The sequence below is a fragment of the Hyperolius riggenbachi genome, chromosome 7, assembly GCF_040937935.1.
Source record: "Hyperolius riggenbachi isolate aHypRig1 chromosome 7, aHypRig1.pri, whole genome shotgun sequence".
Taxonomy (NCBI): Eukaryota; Metazoa; Chordata; class Amphibia; order Anura; family Hyperoliidae; genus Hyperolius; species Hyperolius riggenbachi.
The window spans coordinates 172,935,629-172,954,541 of record NC_090652.1 but is presented as its reverse complement, the minus strand read 5'-3'; the positions used below and the strand labels follow the sequence as shown (position 1 = coordinate 172,954,541).

General features: G+C 42.9%; 1 protein-coding gene across 4 annotated transcripts in view; it reads right to left on the bottom strand.

The window, feature by feature from the left end:
* Nucleotides 1–18,913, bottom strand: part of MRPL28 (mitochondrial ribosomal protein L28) — a 62,376-nt gene that overhangs the window by 27,109 nt on the left and 16,354 nt on the right. For all 4 annotated transcript variants that reach the window (XM_068246902.1, XM_068246903.1, XM_068246905.1 and 1 more), the window contains exons 2-3: nucleotides 15,258–15,553; nucleotides 284–436 (exon numbers count right to left, since the gene is read on the bottom strand). In XM_068246902.1, the coding sequence (XP_068103003.1) occupies nucleotides 284–436; nucleotides 15,258–15,553 (449 nt within the window). The remainder of the gene's footprint in view (nucleotides 1–283; nucleotides 437–15,257; nucleotides 15,554–18,913) is intronic.

Below are 18,913 nucleotides of genomic sequence, written 5' to 3'. Positions count from 1 at the left end.
AATGCCAGTGCTTGTCTTAATGAGGAGAGATTGGAGGGGGCGGAGGGCGCGAGGTTAAATACTTACCTGTTCTGGCGTCCTCCCTCCAGTCAGGTGATCGCTTCGCCAACTTCATAGAATGGCCCTGTTGATTTTTTCTTCAAAATCACCACCGAGTAAATGAATTGCCGCAAAGTAAATACATCAGAAATATTTTAAATGCATCTAGGATTAAAACAGGCAAATGGCACATGCCCATTGTTATAATCAATCAGTTCAGGATTATATATTTAGAATAACTTACCTTTAGAATATAAAAATCAAATCCATAAGCAGCATCAATAAGATCCAAGGTTCTCATGGTGACTTTGATAGAAAAGGTTTTATCCAATATTTCACTGTACAGCTGCCGAGTAAAGAGTTGAGGCTTCCAAGTAACCTTTAATCTGGTGGACAGCTACAACATAAAATCCCAAAAATGAACAAACATTAGTTAAAGCAGTTTATGACGAAACTGATATTTAGCGTCAAAAACTAGAATCACAAATGGTATTTTGAAAATAAGACTGTAAAGGAGCTCAGAGCTTGCCAATATAACAAATCTTTATTGCACATAGTAGACAAAATAATGCTAAGGAAACCAGCTTGAAAAAAAAAAAAAAAAACAGCCCCAGATTACCATTTGTGTCTACATTTAATGTCTGTAGCAACATGATTGCCCGTTCAATACGGAAACACTGGCACATTCTGAGTGATGGGTTTCCATTGATTGCAGAACTGCGTTATCCCCCGATGTCATTCAGGAGGGCACCGTCGGTACCCGACAAAAACCAGGAAAAATGTGGGATCGATGGAGGTTAGTGGTAGGAAGGGTATGTACCCATGTCTCTCCTGTCACATGTGTGGGCATGTGATCGGGGGGACACTTTCTACCACCCTTCCACCGGTGTCCCTTTCAAAACACGCAGTCGCTTTAATTGCGAATCGAGATATGTGGTATACATGATTAAATGCCCCTGTGGTCTGGCCTACGTAGGCAAGACCACTCAGCGCCTGATGGAGCGTCTCTCGTCGCATAAATCGAATATCCGCGATCCCAACTGCACGTTAGCTACCAACCTACAGCGGACGAGGCAGGAAAACTATATTCTGCTCTTTTTGTCCTTTGTACATTTTTTCAGGGGTGGCTGCGACCATCTGGTCGCATCCTTGTTGATGCACATATTTTTTGTTTTGATGCGACCTTATCGTCGCATGGTACAGGGAACTCCTGGCATCTTGTGGCCACAAATGGTCTTTACATTCTTTTTTATTTCTCTAATGGTGCAACCTTTTTGTCGCACCTTATTCAATGTGAGACATCTTGTGGCCATTTAGATTATTGCAGGAATGCCGCCGCAGGATTTCCCCAATGACGTCTGCGCCCAAGTACACTTCCGGGTTGACCTGGAAGTTGTCAGAGCGGCGGCCACATCGGCATACGATGTGAGCCGGAGGGGTTACATGCCAGGCGGGCGTTTTTCTGCTAACATGGGACTGCCGATCCACCTAACGGGGCGGGGAGACCCACATGTTACAGGTAAATGTTCCTATTGGCTATTTTGAATGCATCCACACCTTACTTCAGTGATACACAGGGACGTAGTTCTCCATCAGGTCCGTTTTGGGGCCCCTCCTACACTGGGAGGGTATATTTAAAGGTGTATGTGTCACCATTTTTATGGCTATTGAGCAGTTTGGAAAAAGGGTTGCATAACAAACAGCAGTCTGTCTCTGCTGCCACTTGGTGCTATTAAAAGAGCTTTGAATACAGCCAGCGGTGCCGTCCTCCTTTGTTCTATTTGAACTGTGCTCCCCAGGAGGCACTGGGGAGAGGCCTTGGCACGCTGCATTTCCTGGTTGGAAAGGTGCTCCCTTCCTTCTGTTTGTGTAAAAAAACAACAACATTAAAATCAAAGCTATAAAATAAGGTCAATTTAACTAACATGTAGACATAGTGCTGGGAACGCACAGGTGGTTTTTGCCTTGCGTTTCTCCTCTCGATCGTTTTTGCCCCTCGATTCTGCAGTCTATTCTTTTATCTTCCGCTCGTTTTTCTTATCTTTTTCCATTCATTCCTATCAGAAATCAAGTGGCAAAAGAATCAAAAAGGAGATCTAACATGTCGGAAATTATCTATCGAACCATCTAATCACCTAAAAAACAAACCGTGTATTCCCAGCATAAAGGTCCATACACACGTCTGATTTTCGTAAACGATGGGTCGTTTGAACGTCCCGTCGTTCACCCGCTAAATCGGGCGTGTGTACAGACTGTCGTTCGCGTGATAAGACTGAGTTTGAGCGATCCGCCCGGCGGATCGCTCAAACTCAGTCTTATCACGCGAACAACAGTCTGTACACACGCCCGATTTAGCGGGCGAACGACTGAACGACGGGACGTTCAAACGACCCGTCGTTCGAAAAAATCAGACGTGTGTATGGGCCTTAAGACTGGTTTAATTGGAGTGCACTCCTTAAAGGAACAAATACCAGTATTTTAATATCTTTAGGCCCAATTTACAGGATTATCCACCAAAGCACACCATTCAATAAAGGAGCCCACTTTCACCCTTCTGTCACCAAATTCAATTCTCTAACCAGCCCAGCCAGCTTGGAATATCCAATGAAGGCAAATATGGCAACTCACATGCTACCACCCTGCGTAATGAGACGTTGTTCCTGGTTGCATGTTCCAGCAGGAAGGATCCTTGGAGGTAACTAAAATTCCAGCGGAAATCCGCAATATGTCTGCAATCCACCGTTTGTGACAGGATCTGCAACTTGTGCTAGGTGTTGCTGCTGCCTTGGCGGATATCTGTATTTTTATCCATGGTTTGTGATGAAGGGCATCAGCTAGACACACAGGGTGAAGGTTTAAAGTGGACTCCTTTAGTGAATGTTGTGCTTTGGTGGATCATCCTGTCAATTGGGCCTGAATATATTTGGTTTAATTGGAGTGCACTTCCTAATGGAACAGTCTCAGGTCTTCATGCCAGTTGAATTGACAGCATAGTTTTGATTTTAATAGTGGGGAGTTTTAAGCTAGTTTCTATAGCATCACTTTGTCAACTATGTGCAATAAAGATGAGTTATATTGGTAAGCTCTGAGCTCCCTTACAGTGTTAATTTCAGTAATGGAATAATTTAAGGTGAGTTGAACCTATTTAAGTATAGATTGATATTCCGTAGATAATTTATCTTGCGATTACAAATAGCATTTGCCAAATTCTTATATTAAAAAGTACATGACACCTACATGACTGTTATAACAATATTTACAATTTAGTATAAGTGTTTAAAATGTAAAATCCATTTGTGTGTGAGGTATTTATATGTACATGTGGTCAATGAGATACTACTAATTCTGGCTTACATGCAGATTTAATTACATTTGTATGCAGCTTGAAACTGGGTCAATAAAATGCATTTCTTGCTAATTGTTACTAGTCCAATTTCAAGCTGCATACAATCTGCTTGCAAGCTGGAATTGATAGCATTTCATTTACAATATCTTTGTGTGCAGGTTTAAATCAGACAGCACTAGCATTGCTACAGTCCAGTACAAATTTGAATGTACCCGTCCATGAAATAACCACTTCTTAAGTAACTTGAGACTGACAAAAGTAACGGTCGCTAATTATGGTTCATTCCATGTTTATTTAACAGCAGGCTTTGCTTTTTGACCGGAGGTTTGCTTCGAGTTTGCTTTTTTAAACAGATACTTACCCAAGACAAGCTTTTGGATCCTGTAGAGGCTTCCAGTCTCCTCCTCGCCCCTGTTGCCGCCCACCGGGACCCATTTTAACATCCCTGCCATACATCTCTTCATGCTCAAGCGTGGCCATGCTGCACCTCTGCGAGTACGGCTGCACAGTGCAACTTGTGCAAAAGTGGCTTCCGGCTTACTGTGCAGACACAGAAAGGCTGCACTTGTGCATGAAGGGGAGCGCCGCTGGATCCTCAGTTCAACAAACATGTCAGATTTTTTGGGTGGGTCAATAGTGTTGTACCAGGTTAGCAATCAGTAAAAGAAAAAAAGTAAGCTTTCGGCTAATAAGCCTTCTTCAGACTTTGTTCCTGTAGATTAACAAGATGTTAAAACACACACAGCTTATATAAATTGAGTGTTAAACATCTTGTAAGCCAAGAGCTTATTTTTTGTTTTCTCTAAGTTAGCCAAAAGCCTCTGCAGGATCCAAAGCCTTCTTTCTTAGTAAAGTATCCGGGGTTTGAGCCAAGGTTCACCTTGGGTACACTTTAATCACTTCAGCCCGCGGGTTGTTTTTACCTTATGGACGAGAGGAATTTTCACATTTCAGTGCTCCTCCAATCATCCCCATTAACTATCACACCTAAATGATCTACATCCTATTTTGTTTTGGGTTTTTTTCAGAACAAATTAGGTTTTTTAGGGGATGTTTTTTGTAATTCTTTTAATTTCTATGCATTTTAAAAGGGTGGTTGGGGGGTAAAAAAAAAAAAAAAAATGAAAAAACACTTTCTCCATTTCCATCCGCTATAGTTTTAAAATAAACAACGCTACAGTAGATAACTCAAACATTTTATGGCCCGAACTGTTCGGGGGCGGACAGTTCCTGGCAAACGTGGGTTATTTGCCATTCGCATTTAACAAAACCTTTTAGTTAAAAATTCATGTTCCCATAATTTACATTAACCAGTTAACATTCCAGGATGCAGATTTTACGACCTAATGTGTAATCTTACTGATATTATAAGTGTGCAAGTTTGGATGTTTGTTACTCAATCACGCAACAATGGCTAAACGGATTTGAATGAAATTTGGCACACACATAGAACATTACCTGGAACATATAGGATACCTTTTATCCCCATAGCCAAAAAGTGGGCAGACACAAATACACATTTCACAGGGACAATGTAAACTGCAGCCATTCTTACACTGTTAATGGTAGGGTTCTTAAACTTTGCACAGTTGGTCACTGGGGGACTGGGATTAATATTCAGAAAAGTAGGTGGAGCCTACAAAAGCCAAAAATTCACCTATTTTCAAGGGGAATATTTAATTGCTACCATTCTTGCACTGTTAATGGCACAAGGGTGACTGGGGTTCAAATTCAGGAAAGGGGGTGGAGCCACAGCCAAACAGATTTGTTTCATTTCAATGCAAATTACTGATGCAAAAGACAGCAAAGCTGACAAAGTAGGTAATTGAGTAATTGTGTGTTATATATGTTATGGCCAGAACCCGAAGTCTGGCCACTTAGGGTTCTGGCCGGTCAGAATGCGAAGTGGCCGCCTGATGCGGCCAATATGCAAAATGCTCCTCAATTTCGGACTTTGGCCAGCCAGACCGCGTTGCAACTAAATGTGGCCGCCAAGTACCGAAGCTCACCTCTCTACAAGTGTCCCGCTGTCCCTGCTCACTAATTTCTGCACTTCAGGTCTGAACTGTCTGCGTGCAAGGACCCCGAGCTGCCTATATGCTGCCAGCTGCTTTTCTCCTCCAACGAAGTGTTAGTGAAGCAGGGGGGATTGGTGTGTGTGACTTTCAAATGTTGACCCACTGTTCCTGCTCAGCTCTGCTCAAAAATCTGCGGTGTCCCTGTTGTGCCAGCAGCCAGGTCCCATGAGGGAAAGGACCCTGGGCTGCTAAATGCTGCGGATGCTCCGACGAAATAACCTAGGCTGCTTTCTCCTCCCTTTTTTCCGGGCTGTCACACAGAGAAGTCACACAGAGGTCACACTCAACGAGGTGACAAGAGGACTCAAGGTGACACAGGACCTGAGAGCATCACCGTGTTGTAAATGATCCACAAGTATTGCTGCTGTGACTCTGGCAGGATCCTGGCTATTAACACTCGCTGGAGCAAAGAGATGTGGCTGTGATAGGTAGGGTAGAGAAAGGCAAGTGAAAAACAAAGCACACACTTCATATTTACTGTTCCAAGTGAGCTTTCAGTATATTTCAGCCACCAAGCATGTTCTCCTGTCCTCATATTTCAGACGTCTCCCTCAGCAATTCACAGCCAACAGCTCATTAAAGTGGATCTGAACTCTTGCACAGGACACAAGGAAGAAATAGAGAAATGCCCCCTGTATGTATTTAGAGAGCTTAGCATGTCTAATTCACCCTCATCTGTGGCTAAGCACAAGTGTAATTTGGTCTCTCAGGCATGTCAGCTGGCTGTCACGGCAGAGCAGCTAATTAATAAACACAGGATGTTAACAGAATGTCTAATTCCATGAAAGCAGGAAGTAGACAAACTGCAGATTGTAGGATTTGTATCAGTTGTAACAAAGAAATGTTTTTTCTGTAAAAATGTATTATGCTCTTATGTATCTTTCAGAGCAGAGAAGAAGTTCTGAATGCCATTCATGGTGCAGGACAGAACCTGGGATGTTCTGGGATTTGTGCATTTTGGACTTTGGCCGACTGACTTTGGCCATTTTGCAAACTGGCCGGCCAATGTCAGAAATGTTCAGCATTTTGGACTTTGGCCAACGTCATATCGGCCAGTTCTAGAAATGGCCGGCCAATTCCCACTTTGGCCGATTTCTGGTTTTGGCCGTAACATATATACACTCACCTAAAGGATTGTTAGGAAAACCTGTTCAATTTCTCATTAATGCAATTATCTAATCAACCAATCACATGGCAGTTGCTTCAATGCATTTAGGGGTGTGGTCCTTGTCAAGACAATCTCCTGAACTCCAAACTGAATGTCAGAATGGGAAAGAAAGGTGATTTAAGCAATTTTGAGCATAGTATGGTTGTTTTGGTGCCAGATGGGCCAGTCTGAGTATTTCACAATCTGCTCAGTTACTGGGATTTTCATGCACAGCCATTTCTAGGGCTTACAAAGAATAGTGTGAAAAGGGAAAAACATCCAGTATGCGGCAGTCCTGTGGGCGAAAATGCCTTGTTGATGCTAGACGTCAGAGGAGAATGGGCCGACTGATTCAACTGATAGAGGAGCAACGTTGAGTGAAATAACCACCAATAACCACTCGTTACAACCGAGGTATGCAGCAAAGCATTTGTGAAGCAACAACACGCACAACCTTGAGGCGGATGGGCTACAACAGCAGAAGACTCCACCGGGTACCACTAATCTCCACTACAAATAGGGAAAAAAAACAGTTGCCTGGTCTGAGGAGTCTCGATATAGTCAGAATTTGGAGTAAACAGAATGAGAACATGGATCCATCATGCCTTGTTACCACTGTGCAGGCTTGGTGGTGGTGTAATGGTGTGGGGGATGTTTTCTTGGCACACTTTAGGCCCCTTAGTGCCAATTGGGCATCTTTTAAATGCCTCGAGCTACCTGAGCATTGTTTTTGACCATGTCCATCCCTTCATGACCACCATGTACACATCCGCTGATGACTACTTCCAGCAGGATAATGCACCATGTCACAAAGCTCAAATCATTTCAAATTGGTTTGTTAAACATGACAATGAGTTTACTGTACTAAAATGGCCCCCACAGTCACCAGATCTCAACTCAATGGAGCATCTCCCTGCCTGCGTCCCTTCCCTCCCCGCCGATTAGAGGGAAGGGATGCAGGCGGGGAGCGGCGATATGGAGGAGTGGCTAGAGTGACAGTGGAGATGTAAACAGCCGGCTATTGACACGCTGCATGACGATAGCATGGCTGTGTGATTTATGGGGGAGAGCAGAGCGCAGGGGGGCCTGGAGGGAAACAGTATAGCAACACAGGCTGTGCATTATATGCAGATCCAGCCTCTGTGTGCTAATAGGATTCCTAGAACTCCCCTCGGGTTCTCTTTAACCTGGTATGTCTTCAGTCGAATTTACATGCTAACTAATGCTTTCCAAATCTATTACCCTGCACATTAGAACTAGCAAGTCGTGGAGTTGAGTGATATTCTGCTTTATATGTAATTATACTAATCAATGCCAAGAAATCTGGGCAGATTCAAGATCCAAGATACTGTGTCTGACCTAAAAATCTGTCCACTAAACCTGTCCAACCTACATTTCCGATCTTACTCAGAGGTACACACCTAGCCGCTAACTCCGCTCCTCCAATGAACTTTGCCTGATCGCCCCCTGCATCACCCAAGTCCCATGCACGCCTCCAGGACCTCTTAAGAGCTGCTCCAACACTATGGAACTTCCTACCTCCACCCATTAGGGCAGCCCCCTCCTTCAACATCTTCAAGAGGGCCCTCAAAACTCACCTTTTCATTCTGGCCTACCACCCCTCACAAGTGCTCTAAACCCGCAGCTGAATTCTGGTCCCCTACCTTTCGTGTCCCTACCTCTCGTCCTATCTATGGCAGCTTTTAAAAATGCATGGTTTTGGAAGCAACTTCATCTCTTGGGTCAAAGTAATGCATCACTCACCGTTTGCCCGGATGAAAACTGGTAATATCTCTCGGCCTTTCCCCCTGTCTCGGAGCACACGTCAGGGCTGTCCACTATCACCATACTTATTTGCGTTGGCTATCGAGCCTTTGGCCATCTTGATACAGGAGTCTGCAGAGGTTAAAGAGAGACTGAAGCCATTTTAAAAATGGGGCTTTACCTTTTATTTAGCTTAAGCATGTTGGTCCCTGCTAAAACGCCACATCCCCGCGACAAAACGAGGGGTTTATACCCCCTCAAATCCCCTGGTCTAATTGAGGGGAGCGCTTCCTGATTGAGGCTGAGCTTAGGGCTGTAGCTCTGCCTCTCGTCGCATCAATCCCCACTGATCGCCGCCTCTCCCAGCCCCACTCAGTCTTTCTTCACTGAGAGGGGCGGGAGAGAGGCGGAGATCTGCGGTTGATTGACGCGAATGGAGGCAGAGCTACATCTCAAAACTCTGCCTCCCTGGGCAGCAAAATCCACAACCAAGAAAGTCGTGGATTTTGCCCTGTGATTAGGTGGTATAAACCCCTCGTTCTGCTGCGGTATAGCGGCGTTTTAGCAGGGACCAACATGCTTAAGCTAATTGGCTTCAGAGTCTCTTTAAAGGCAAACGTGTAGGTACTATTGTATAAAAACTCAATGTATGCAGATGTCTCCCTGTTATATTTGGATGATCCAGAGACCTCTCTCTCAGCAACTTTGGAGATAATTAATATCTTTGGTAAATATTTTGGTCTCAAAGTTAATTGGAAGAAATCCATTCTGATGCCACTAGATGACTGACACTACATGCTACCCGGTCATTGAAATGGGTCACACAGTTCAAGTATCTAGGTAAAAATATAACAAGAAACCTGACAGACTTCCATAGGCTTAATACACAGCCAGCTGTTTAGGCATTTAGACACAAGCTTAATATGGAAGACACTTCCTCTCTCTTTAATAGGAAAAATAAACATTTTCAAGATGGTTTTCTCTCCCAAATTTCACTACACCTTTCATCAGTCACCAATATGTATCCCTAAAGCTTTCTTTATAATGCTACAGTCTCCGATCTCGGGCTTCAACTTTGGGGGGTGGGGGGTGGGGGGGGAGAATACCAGGGGTTGGACTTACCACCTCGCAGTTGCCCAGTGATCAAGGAGGTTTGGCTTTATCGAATATGTATTATATTACTGCGCTGCGGTGTTGGTAACTGTGAGGTGGTGGTTTTCGCAGGATATGCGCAGTGCTGCAGTGGATGTGGTGAGGCCTGGCTCTTATGAAAGGTTAACCCTGCTGGTCTTCTGTGACAAGCACGTCTGATAGCAGATGTACAGTTCCTATGTCCACCACATTTAAGGTCTGATTCTTAAATATACAGGCGGTGATGGAAAATTGTCCCCCCCACTCCCCCTCCATACCCCTCTTTGGGATAATCCTTTGTTGCCCGATTTCTTGCACATACCGGATCCCGGCTTGTGGGCCCGCAAGGGCATTAAAGCCATACAGCATATAATGGGAGGTGAGGGTTTATTATCATACAATACTTTTAAAAGTAAATTTAGTCTAACAAACAAGATGTTCTTTAGATATCACCAAATTCGCCATGTGTACAGTGCACAATTTACTGACTCTAGGCCATCTTTAGAGATTTGTGTCCTGGAACAACAATGATGGTTGCTAACTTAGATAAACCTCTATCAGCCTTATACTTTGAACTAATGAATAATACTACGCTGGAACGAGGAGGTTCCGAGTCTTGACGATGCAGACTGGGAAGAAATTCTGGAAGATTTTGTTAAAGTTCCAATATTCTCAAAAGATTGGTTTATACAATTTACATTTCTACATAAAACATAGCTAATGCCTGAGCGCATGGATAAGAATAAAAATTCAAATAACCCCAACTGCCCTAGGTGTGTTGTGGGACACGGAACCTTCTTCCACGTTTCGGGATTGTCCTGTGATCGTTCACTTCTGGTCAGAAGTTATTACTTTAATTAACAATATTGTCTCCACACACTTGATGATCTCCTCCAGGATAGCCTTACTTGGCTTGCTAGGTGCCCCCCCCCCCCCCCCCCCCCCCAGCAGGGCTGTGGAGTCGAAGTCGTGGAGTCGGAGCAATTTTGGGTGCCTGGAGTCGGAGTCGGGAAAAAATGCATCGACTCCGACTCCTAATGAATTTAAACTGTAATTAAAATAGAAAATATGATAAAATGTTCTATTTCTCAGGTAATAGTCATCATAAATAATTTATACATACAGTAATAGCCGTGCTTAGTCCACAAAAATGAAATAAACCAATCAAAATTAGTTATTTGTGCTGCTTCAATAAAGCAGTCCCCGTATTTTTAAAGTCAGATATACACATCTGATTGTGACTGTATATATGATGTGTACACAGGAATCTCTTATAGATACAAAATAACATCTATGCTGTAAGTATAAAGCCTGATGTGTAGCCGTGTCACTAATAGAGATGGTCAATGAGATGGAAATAATTCTGCGTTGATTCTGATTTATGCAAATGTACGCACTCTCTTTGCTCATGAAATCAAATAATTTGATATGTTGTTAAAATTTGGTTTGGTGACTACAAATTAAATGGTACCTGAGAGGGATGAAAAGAAAAGTTTTATACATACCTGGGGCTTCTTCCAGCCCCCTTCAGGCTAATCAGTCCCTTGCTGTCCACCTCCACCACCTGGATCTTCTGCTATGAGTCCTGGTAATTCAGCCAGTCAGCGCAGTCCGGCTGCATGCCGCTTCCACAGCCAGGAACATTCTGCACCTGTGCAATAGTGCTGCCCAGGTGTAATACGCTCCCGGCGGCGGAGTGTGTGCATGCGCACTACGCCAGACTGTCTCAAGTACCTGGACTCATAGCAGAAGTTCCAGGTGGCGGAGGAGGACAGCGAGGGACTGATTAGCCTGAAGGGGGCTGGAGGAAGCCCCAGGTATGTATAAAACTTTAATTTCATCTGTCTCAGGTTTACTTTGTTACACAGTGGTACTATACTCTACATATGCACTCTCCACAGAGCTGCAGGGAATCCACTGAGAATGTTGTGCACATTGAACACAGAGGTGTTGTCTATCACCCATAAACCTGGTTCAGATTATGCATGAAGAATGTTTAATAGAGGAAGTATCTCCTTATTCCCCTGCAGAGTACCTGCACATCACTCTTACATGTACCCACAGTTACATTGCCTAGGGCCTGATAGATGTTCTTTGTTCTGGCCTGTACCTTTTACAAGTACTCTTACCAAGGACTAGTTTTAGTCTATGACTAAAGGGAATAAATATGGCAGTCTCCATATCCTTCTCACTTCAGTTGTCTTTTAAAATTCCTAAGCGTTGGCAGTTAAGAGACGAATTTCATGTTACATACGTTCATTCAACAAGATTGTAATATGCAAATTAGAGGAGTCGGTGGAATCCTAAACTGAGGAGTCGGAGTCGGTGGATTTTTGTACCGACTCCACAGCCCTGCCCCCCAGTAAACATCCCCAATACTTGGTGAGAATCTTATGTTTTCATGCACGCAAGGAAATACTGGATTTTTGGAAGTCAGCCAAAATTTGTGGACGTGCACAATTATGGGGGCCATGCCTTTATACCGCCTAACCTACAAAAGCCACAACGCTTTAACAAGGTCAGGGCCCCGTGGTATAACAATGTAGATGTTCTTCCCTCTGGTCCCCAGGACTAAATAAGTTTAATCCTGCCCTGTAATGTGACCCTAGATGTAAGATCTTTTATAGACCCTCTGGAATACACTGCTACATGGAGGTGAGCATTGGAATTATTCCCCAAACCCCCCCCCCCCCTCCCCCTACTTTCCTCTTCCTCTATCCCCCTCCTTCTCTTACCCTTTCTTTCTCTCTATCCTTTTGATCTCTATGTTCTAGAAACATTGATGAAGTTCTCATCACCAATGTAAAAAATTAATGGATACATTTACCTTGAGCTCAATATATTCTCAATCGATACTCTAACCGACGCCTGTACATAAGGATACTATACAATGCTAGCCATTGAAACAGACTGCACAATGTCATATATGCAGAATGTATCTGATATACTGTGTACCCGATTTGCCACATGCTACCCTTCTGGCCAGCCTACATCAAGCCTCCCAATCTACTCTGGACTACTGACACACCAGTTATGTGCATACAAGTTACAGTGGAGGAAATAATTATTTGACCCCTCACTGATTTTGTAAGTTTGTCCAATGACAAAGAAATGAAAAGTTTCAGAACAGTATCATTTCAATGGTAGGTTTATTTTAACAGTGGCAGATAGCACATCAAAAAGAAAATCGAAAAAATAACCTTAAATAAAAGATAGCAACTGATTTGCATTTCATTGAGTGAAATAAGTTTTTGAACCCTCTAACAATAAAAGACTTAATACTTAGTGGAAAAACCCTTGTTTGCAAGCACAGAGGTCAAACGTTTCTTGTAATTGATGACCAAGTTTGCACACATTTTAGGAGGAATGTTGGTCCACTCCTCTTTGCAGATCATCTCTAAATCCCTAAGGCTTCGAGGCTGTCTCTGTGCAACTCTGAGCTTGAGCTCCCTCCATAGGTTTTCTATTGGATTAAGGTCCGGAGACTGACTAGGCCACTCCATGACCTTAAAGTGAACCAGAGACGAAGCACCCTTATGTATTTTACCATAGAAATCAGTGGGAACATTAGAGAAAACATTTACCATGCTCTCTGTTCCATCCTCACTGCTAAAAGTGTCTGTTATCTAGCTGAGATAAGAATCCCGGACTGAGCATTGAGTCTGGCTTTGCTATAATGACTCAGCTATAATGATTCCTGAGCAAAGCCAGCAGGGGGCAGGCTTGGACTTGAAGACAGCAAAGAACACAGTCTCAGCTATAATTATTCTGTAGCAAAGCCAGACCGACTGCTTAGTCGGGATTCTTATCTTAGAGGTGATAACAGGCAAATTAAACAGAGAACAATGTAACAAAGAGCAGATTAGGTGTTTACTGTCATGTTCCCACTGATTTATAAGGCAAAATACAAGAGGATGCTTCATCTCTGGTTCTCTTTAATGTGCTTCTTCTTGAGCCACTCCTTTGTTGCCTTTGCTGTATGTTTTGGGTCATTGTCGTGCTGGAACACCCATCCACGACCCATTTTCAGTTTCCTGGCAGAGGGAAGGAGGTTGTCGCTCAGGATTTCACGATACATGGCTTCGTCCATTTTCCCGTTAATGCGATTAAGTTGTCCTGTGCCCTTAGAAGAAAAACACCCCCAAAGCAAAATGTTTCCACCCCCATGCTTGACGGTAGGGACGGTGTTTTGGGGGTCATAGGCAGCATTTTTCTTCCTCCAAACACAGCGAGTTAAGTTAATGCCAAAGAGCTCTATTTTGGTCTCATCAGACCACAGCACCTTCTCCCAGTCACTCACAGAATCATTCAGGTGTTCATTGGCAAATTTCAGATGGGCCTGCACATGTGCCTTCTTGAGCAGGGGGACCTTGCGAGCCCTGCAGGATTTTAATCCATTGCGGTGTAATGTGTTTCCAGTGGTTTTCTTGGTGACTGTGGTCCCTGCTAATTTGAGGTCATTCCCTAACTCCTCCCGTGTAGTTCTAGGATGCTTTTTCACCTTTCTCAGAACCATTGACACCCCACGAGGTGAGATCTTGCGTGGAGCCCCAGAGCAAGGTCGATTGATGGTCATTTTGTGCTCCTTCCATTTTCGAACAATCGCACCAACAGTTGTCACCTTCTCTCCCAGCTTCTTGCTAATGGTTTTGTAGCCCATTCCAGCCTTGTGCAGGTCTACAATTTTGTCTCTGACATCCTTGGACAGCTCTTTGGTCTTTCCCATGTTGGAGAGTTTGGAGTCTGCTTGATTGATTGATTCTGTGGACAGGTGTCTTTTATACAGGTGACTAGTTAAGACAGGTGTCCTTAATGAGGGTGACTAATTGAGTAGAAGTGTCTAACCACTCTGTGGGAGCCAGAACTCTTAATGGTTGGTAGGGGTTCAAAAACTTATTTCACTCAATGAAATGCAAATCAGTTTCTATCTTTTATTTAAGGTTATTTTTTCGATTTTCCTTTTGATGTGCTATCTGCCACTGTTAAAATAAACCTACCATTGAAATGATACTGTTCTGAGACTTTTCATTTCTTTGTCATTGGACAAACTTACAAAATCAGTGAGGGGTCAAATACCGGTAATTATTTCCTCCACTGTATGTGCCGGATAGCTGGAATTGGACCTAAAGAACAGAAATCTGCCAGTTTAAAAAAAACAAAAACAATGGCGGGGGGGGGGGGGGGGGGGAGGGGAGGGGGAGGAAAGAACAAATACAAGAAAAAGAGGAAACTGGACTTATATTGTGCATAGAAGTCATGTAAAGAAAATCTGAAAAAATGCATTAGCAAGGTCTTTAAATGTATTTAAGTATTTATATACCGCTGACATATTATGCAGCGCTGTACAGAGTATACTGTCTTGTCACTAACTGTTATTCTGAGGAGCTCACAATCTAGTCCCTACCATAGTCATATGTCTATGTATGTATTGTGTAGTGCATGTATCATAGTCTAGGGCCAATTTAGAGGGAAGCCAATTAACTTATCTGTATTTCTTTGGGGGGGGGGGGGGGATGTGGAAGGATACTGGAGTGCCCGGAGGAAACACATGCAGACACGGGGAGAACATACAAACTCCTTGCAGATGTTGACCTTGCTGGGATTTGAACCGGGGACCCAGCGCTGCAAGGAGAGAGCGATAACCACTGCGCTACTGTAATATTTTCTTTCTATTAACATTTACAATTTTGAAAAAAGATCACACATGGATTATTTAAGTTGTACTGTGAAGCCATAAAATATAAAACTTTACCTTGTCATTATTTGCATAACGATAGCCTGTAATCCAGCCCTCCCCACCCCAAAGTCCATCATTAGCTTCTGGAGGAAAGTATGGGAGCATTGGCACATCTTGAACACGTTCTCGTTGTTTTGACTTTGGATTCACTTTATACTTCAGCCCATGTGGTCTCCAATGTACTGGGGTGGGCTTCTCTGTATTATTCAAGGATTTAAGATAATGAGCAGGCAACCGTGCATAGATCCCTTCTTTTAGTTTCAAAGACTTCCAAATAGCAGGTGGATACTTGTGTAATGGCATCACGAATGCTATAAAAGGAAAAGAAAAAAATGAACTCAAATATTGCATGCAATATTCACAATGAAACTAGAATATTGTTCAAAGTAGCTTATTTTTTTTCTCCATAAGACACACTTTTTCCTCTCTGACCAGCGATGTCACCCATGAGGATCAGGACCTCAGGCAACAGGCAACATCAGTTGTAAATGCGCACGCAGCCTTAGTCATATGGACTCATATGACAGCAATTATGAAATCACATATCCCACAAGGGGACCAATTGGCCCTAGAGACCCGTTAAAACATAACCTTTAAAGAGTAACTGTCAGGCTGCAGAAGCTAATTTAAACCTCTATTCTCCTGTGTTAAACAGTTTAGAAGGAAGCCAAAAAGCCATTAGTGAAGATAAAAATCTCAGTTACCTTTGATGTGTGCTTATCAGCAAAGCTGTTATAGACCTAAGAGGACGCAAGCCGCATACTATACTGCAAAGCATTCTTGGGCCCTCCCCTCGGCTGCTAATGAGACGTTACAGCAGCTTGTAATCAGTCCAGCGCGTAGCACTGATAAATCTCCTGGCAGAGTACACTGCAGGAGTCAGCTATTGTTCCTAGCCACATGGCTCATTAATATTCACTGCACACTGTGTTATTCAGTACGAGCTTTTCTGTGATCAGGAAGCAGGCAGGACATGACAACACATTTGACAGAAAAACATGGAGCCTGCCATGAGCTGTCAGGAGCATCTATCTCTGCATATACTATATACAAATTCTGTGAAATCCAAACGTGGACAGTGAAATGCATATGTAATGTAAGTACAGCCAATCTTTAGCTACTGATATATGTGTTTATTTTCTCTGAGACCTTATACCTAACAGCTCCTCTTTAAAGAGACTCCGTAACAAAAATTGCATCCTGTTTTTTATCATCCTACATGTTCCAAAAGCTATTCTAATGTGTTCTGGCTAACTGCAGCACTTTCTACTATGACAGTCTCTGTAATAAATCAATGTATCTTTCCCCTGTCAGACTTGTTGGCCTGTGTCTGGAAGGCTGCCAAGTTCTTCAGTGTTGTGGTTCTGCTATGAACTCACCCTTTCTGGCCCCTCTATGCACACTGCCTGTGTGTTATTTAGATAAGAGAGAAGAGAGAAGCTGCTCTAATCAGCTGGATAAATCGTCCTCTGAGCTGGCTGGGCTTTCACATACTGAGGAATTACAAACAAGGGCAAAGCTGTTTGCAGGAAGAAAAGAGCAGCCTGAAACTTCAGTGCATGGGGGAAAGAAACACACAAATGATCTCTTGAGATTCAAAAGGAATGCTGTATACAGCCTGCTTATGTATGGATGTATTTTCTATGTGTGGACATACTGTACATCAACCTACTTCCTGTTTTGGTGGCCATTTTGTTTGTTTACAAACAAACTTTTTAAAACTGTTTTTAACCACTTTTAATGCGGCGAGGAGCGGCGAAATTGTGACAGAGGGTAATAGGAGATGTCCCCTAACGCACTGGTATGTTTACTTTTGAGCGATTTTAACAATACAGATTCTCTTTAATATAAAGAGAAAGAGGAACATCGCCAATGTTTATCATCTAGAGACCGCAGCTGAGAGAAAACAGTGTCCAATGTTCAAGCAATAATGTAATTGAATCAGCGCAGGTCACAAGTAGGCATGTGATACAATTCCACCTTGCTTCACATTTGAGGTATCAGGCCAATAAAAGTGAATCCCAGCACCCAAAAGGAAAAGGCTTACCAGCCAATAACAACCCTCATAATAAAGTTGTATACATAGCAAGAGGCTCCCAGTGGTCACAGAACTGTTCCAATCTTTAACTGTGTAAATTCGTCCTCTAGAAAGCATCGGTATAAGATCGATGATATATCATAAAATGATAAACAGCAGTACTAAGTGTTAGACCACTTTGAGGATAAATTAACCATAAAATCATAAAAGACATAAAAAGAGTACTCACATACGGAGCCCAAAGTTATGGGTACTCAAAATTAAAATAGCACGTGTTTATTGGTCAGTGGTAGGAACTAGAATATGAGGTGTCGCTCGTCTCCTTCCAATGAAAGTCGCTCGTCTCCTTCTTGGAAGGAGATGAGCGACACCTCATATTCTTGTTCCTACCTCTGGCCAGTATACACGTGCTATTTTAATTCGGGGTACCCATAATTTTGGGCTCCGTATGTGAGTACGCTTTATGTCTTTTATGATTTTATGGTTAATTTATCCTCAATAAAATGGTCTAACAATTAGTACTGCTGTTTATCATTTTATGATATATCATCGATCTTATACCGATGCTTTCTGGAGGACGAATTTACGCAGTTAAAGATTGGAACAGTTCTGTGACCACTGGGAGCCTCTTGCTATGTATACAACTTTATTATGAGGGTGGTTATTGGCTAGTAAGCCTTTTTAATTTTGGGTGCTGGGATTCACTTTTATTGGCCTGATACCTCAGATGTAAAGCACGGTGGAATTGTATCACATATCTACTTGTGACCTGCGCTGATTCAATTCCATAACCTTTAATATGGCTATTAAAAAGTGTAAACAAGGGAACAGTTCCTTTTAAATTATACCTGTAGGGAAAAAAAGTGCTTCAAATAGATACCTCAGTAATAATCTTGTCCCCCACCACCTTGCCATTCCAGTCCTGGAACCCCCACAACTAGGGCTCGTCAATGGAGTGTGGCCACAGGAGATGGCTCACGCTTGCACAGTAGCACAGAGTCGCTTGAGCTCTGCTTTTTCCACCAAGCATAAGCAGATACATGCTACCATGCAGGCACGCTCGTTCACATACAGGAGGGCGGGCACAAACTTTGACAGGGCGGAGCTGGACTGGAATGCTAATCTACAATATGTTGCATGAACAGTAGGGGGAGTGAGATCCAGGTTAGTGGGCTTGAAAGGTTAGCCTACAGCCGATGATGAATTTATGTATTTATTTATATAGCGCCGACATCACTGTTGCAAATTACAGAGGCTAAGAGTTTCAATCTTCCAACTGTAATATTAAATACTTAACGCAGGAAGAAGTGAAGGTAAGACTAAATTAAAAATAGACAAGGCACCAGGCCCGGATGGCATGCATCCTCAGGGCCTAAGGGAATTAAGTTCAATTATAGATAAACCCCTTTATCTTATCTTTTGTGACTCTCTTTCAACTGGCAGAGTCCCAGTGGATTGGGGTACAGCCCACGTTTTCCCATTATTTAAGAAGGGCAAAAAATCAGATCCAGGAAATTATAGACCTGTAAGCATAACATCAATTGTATGCAAACTATTTGAGGGGTTACTAAGAGATACTATACATGACTTCATAGTAGAAAACAATCTTATTTCTCAGCATCAACATGGGTTT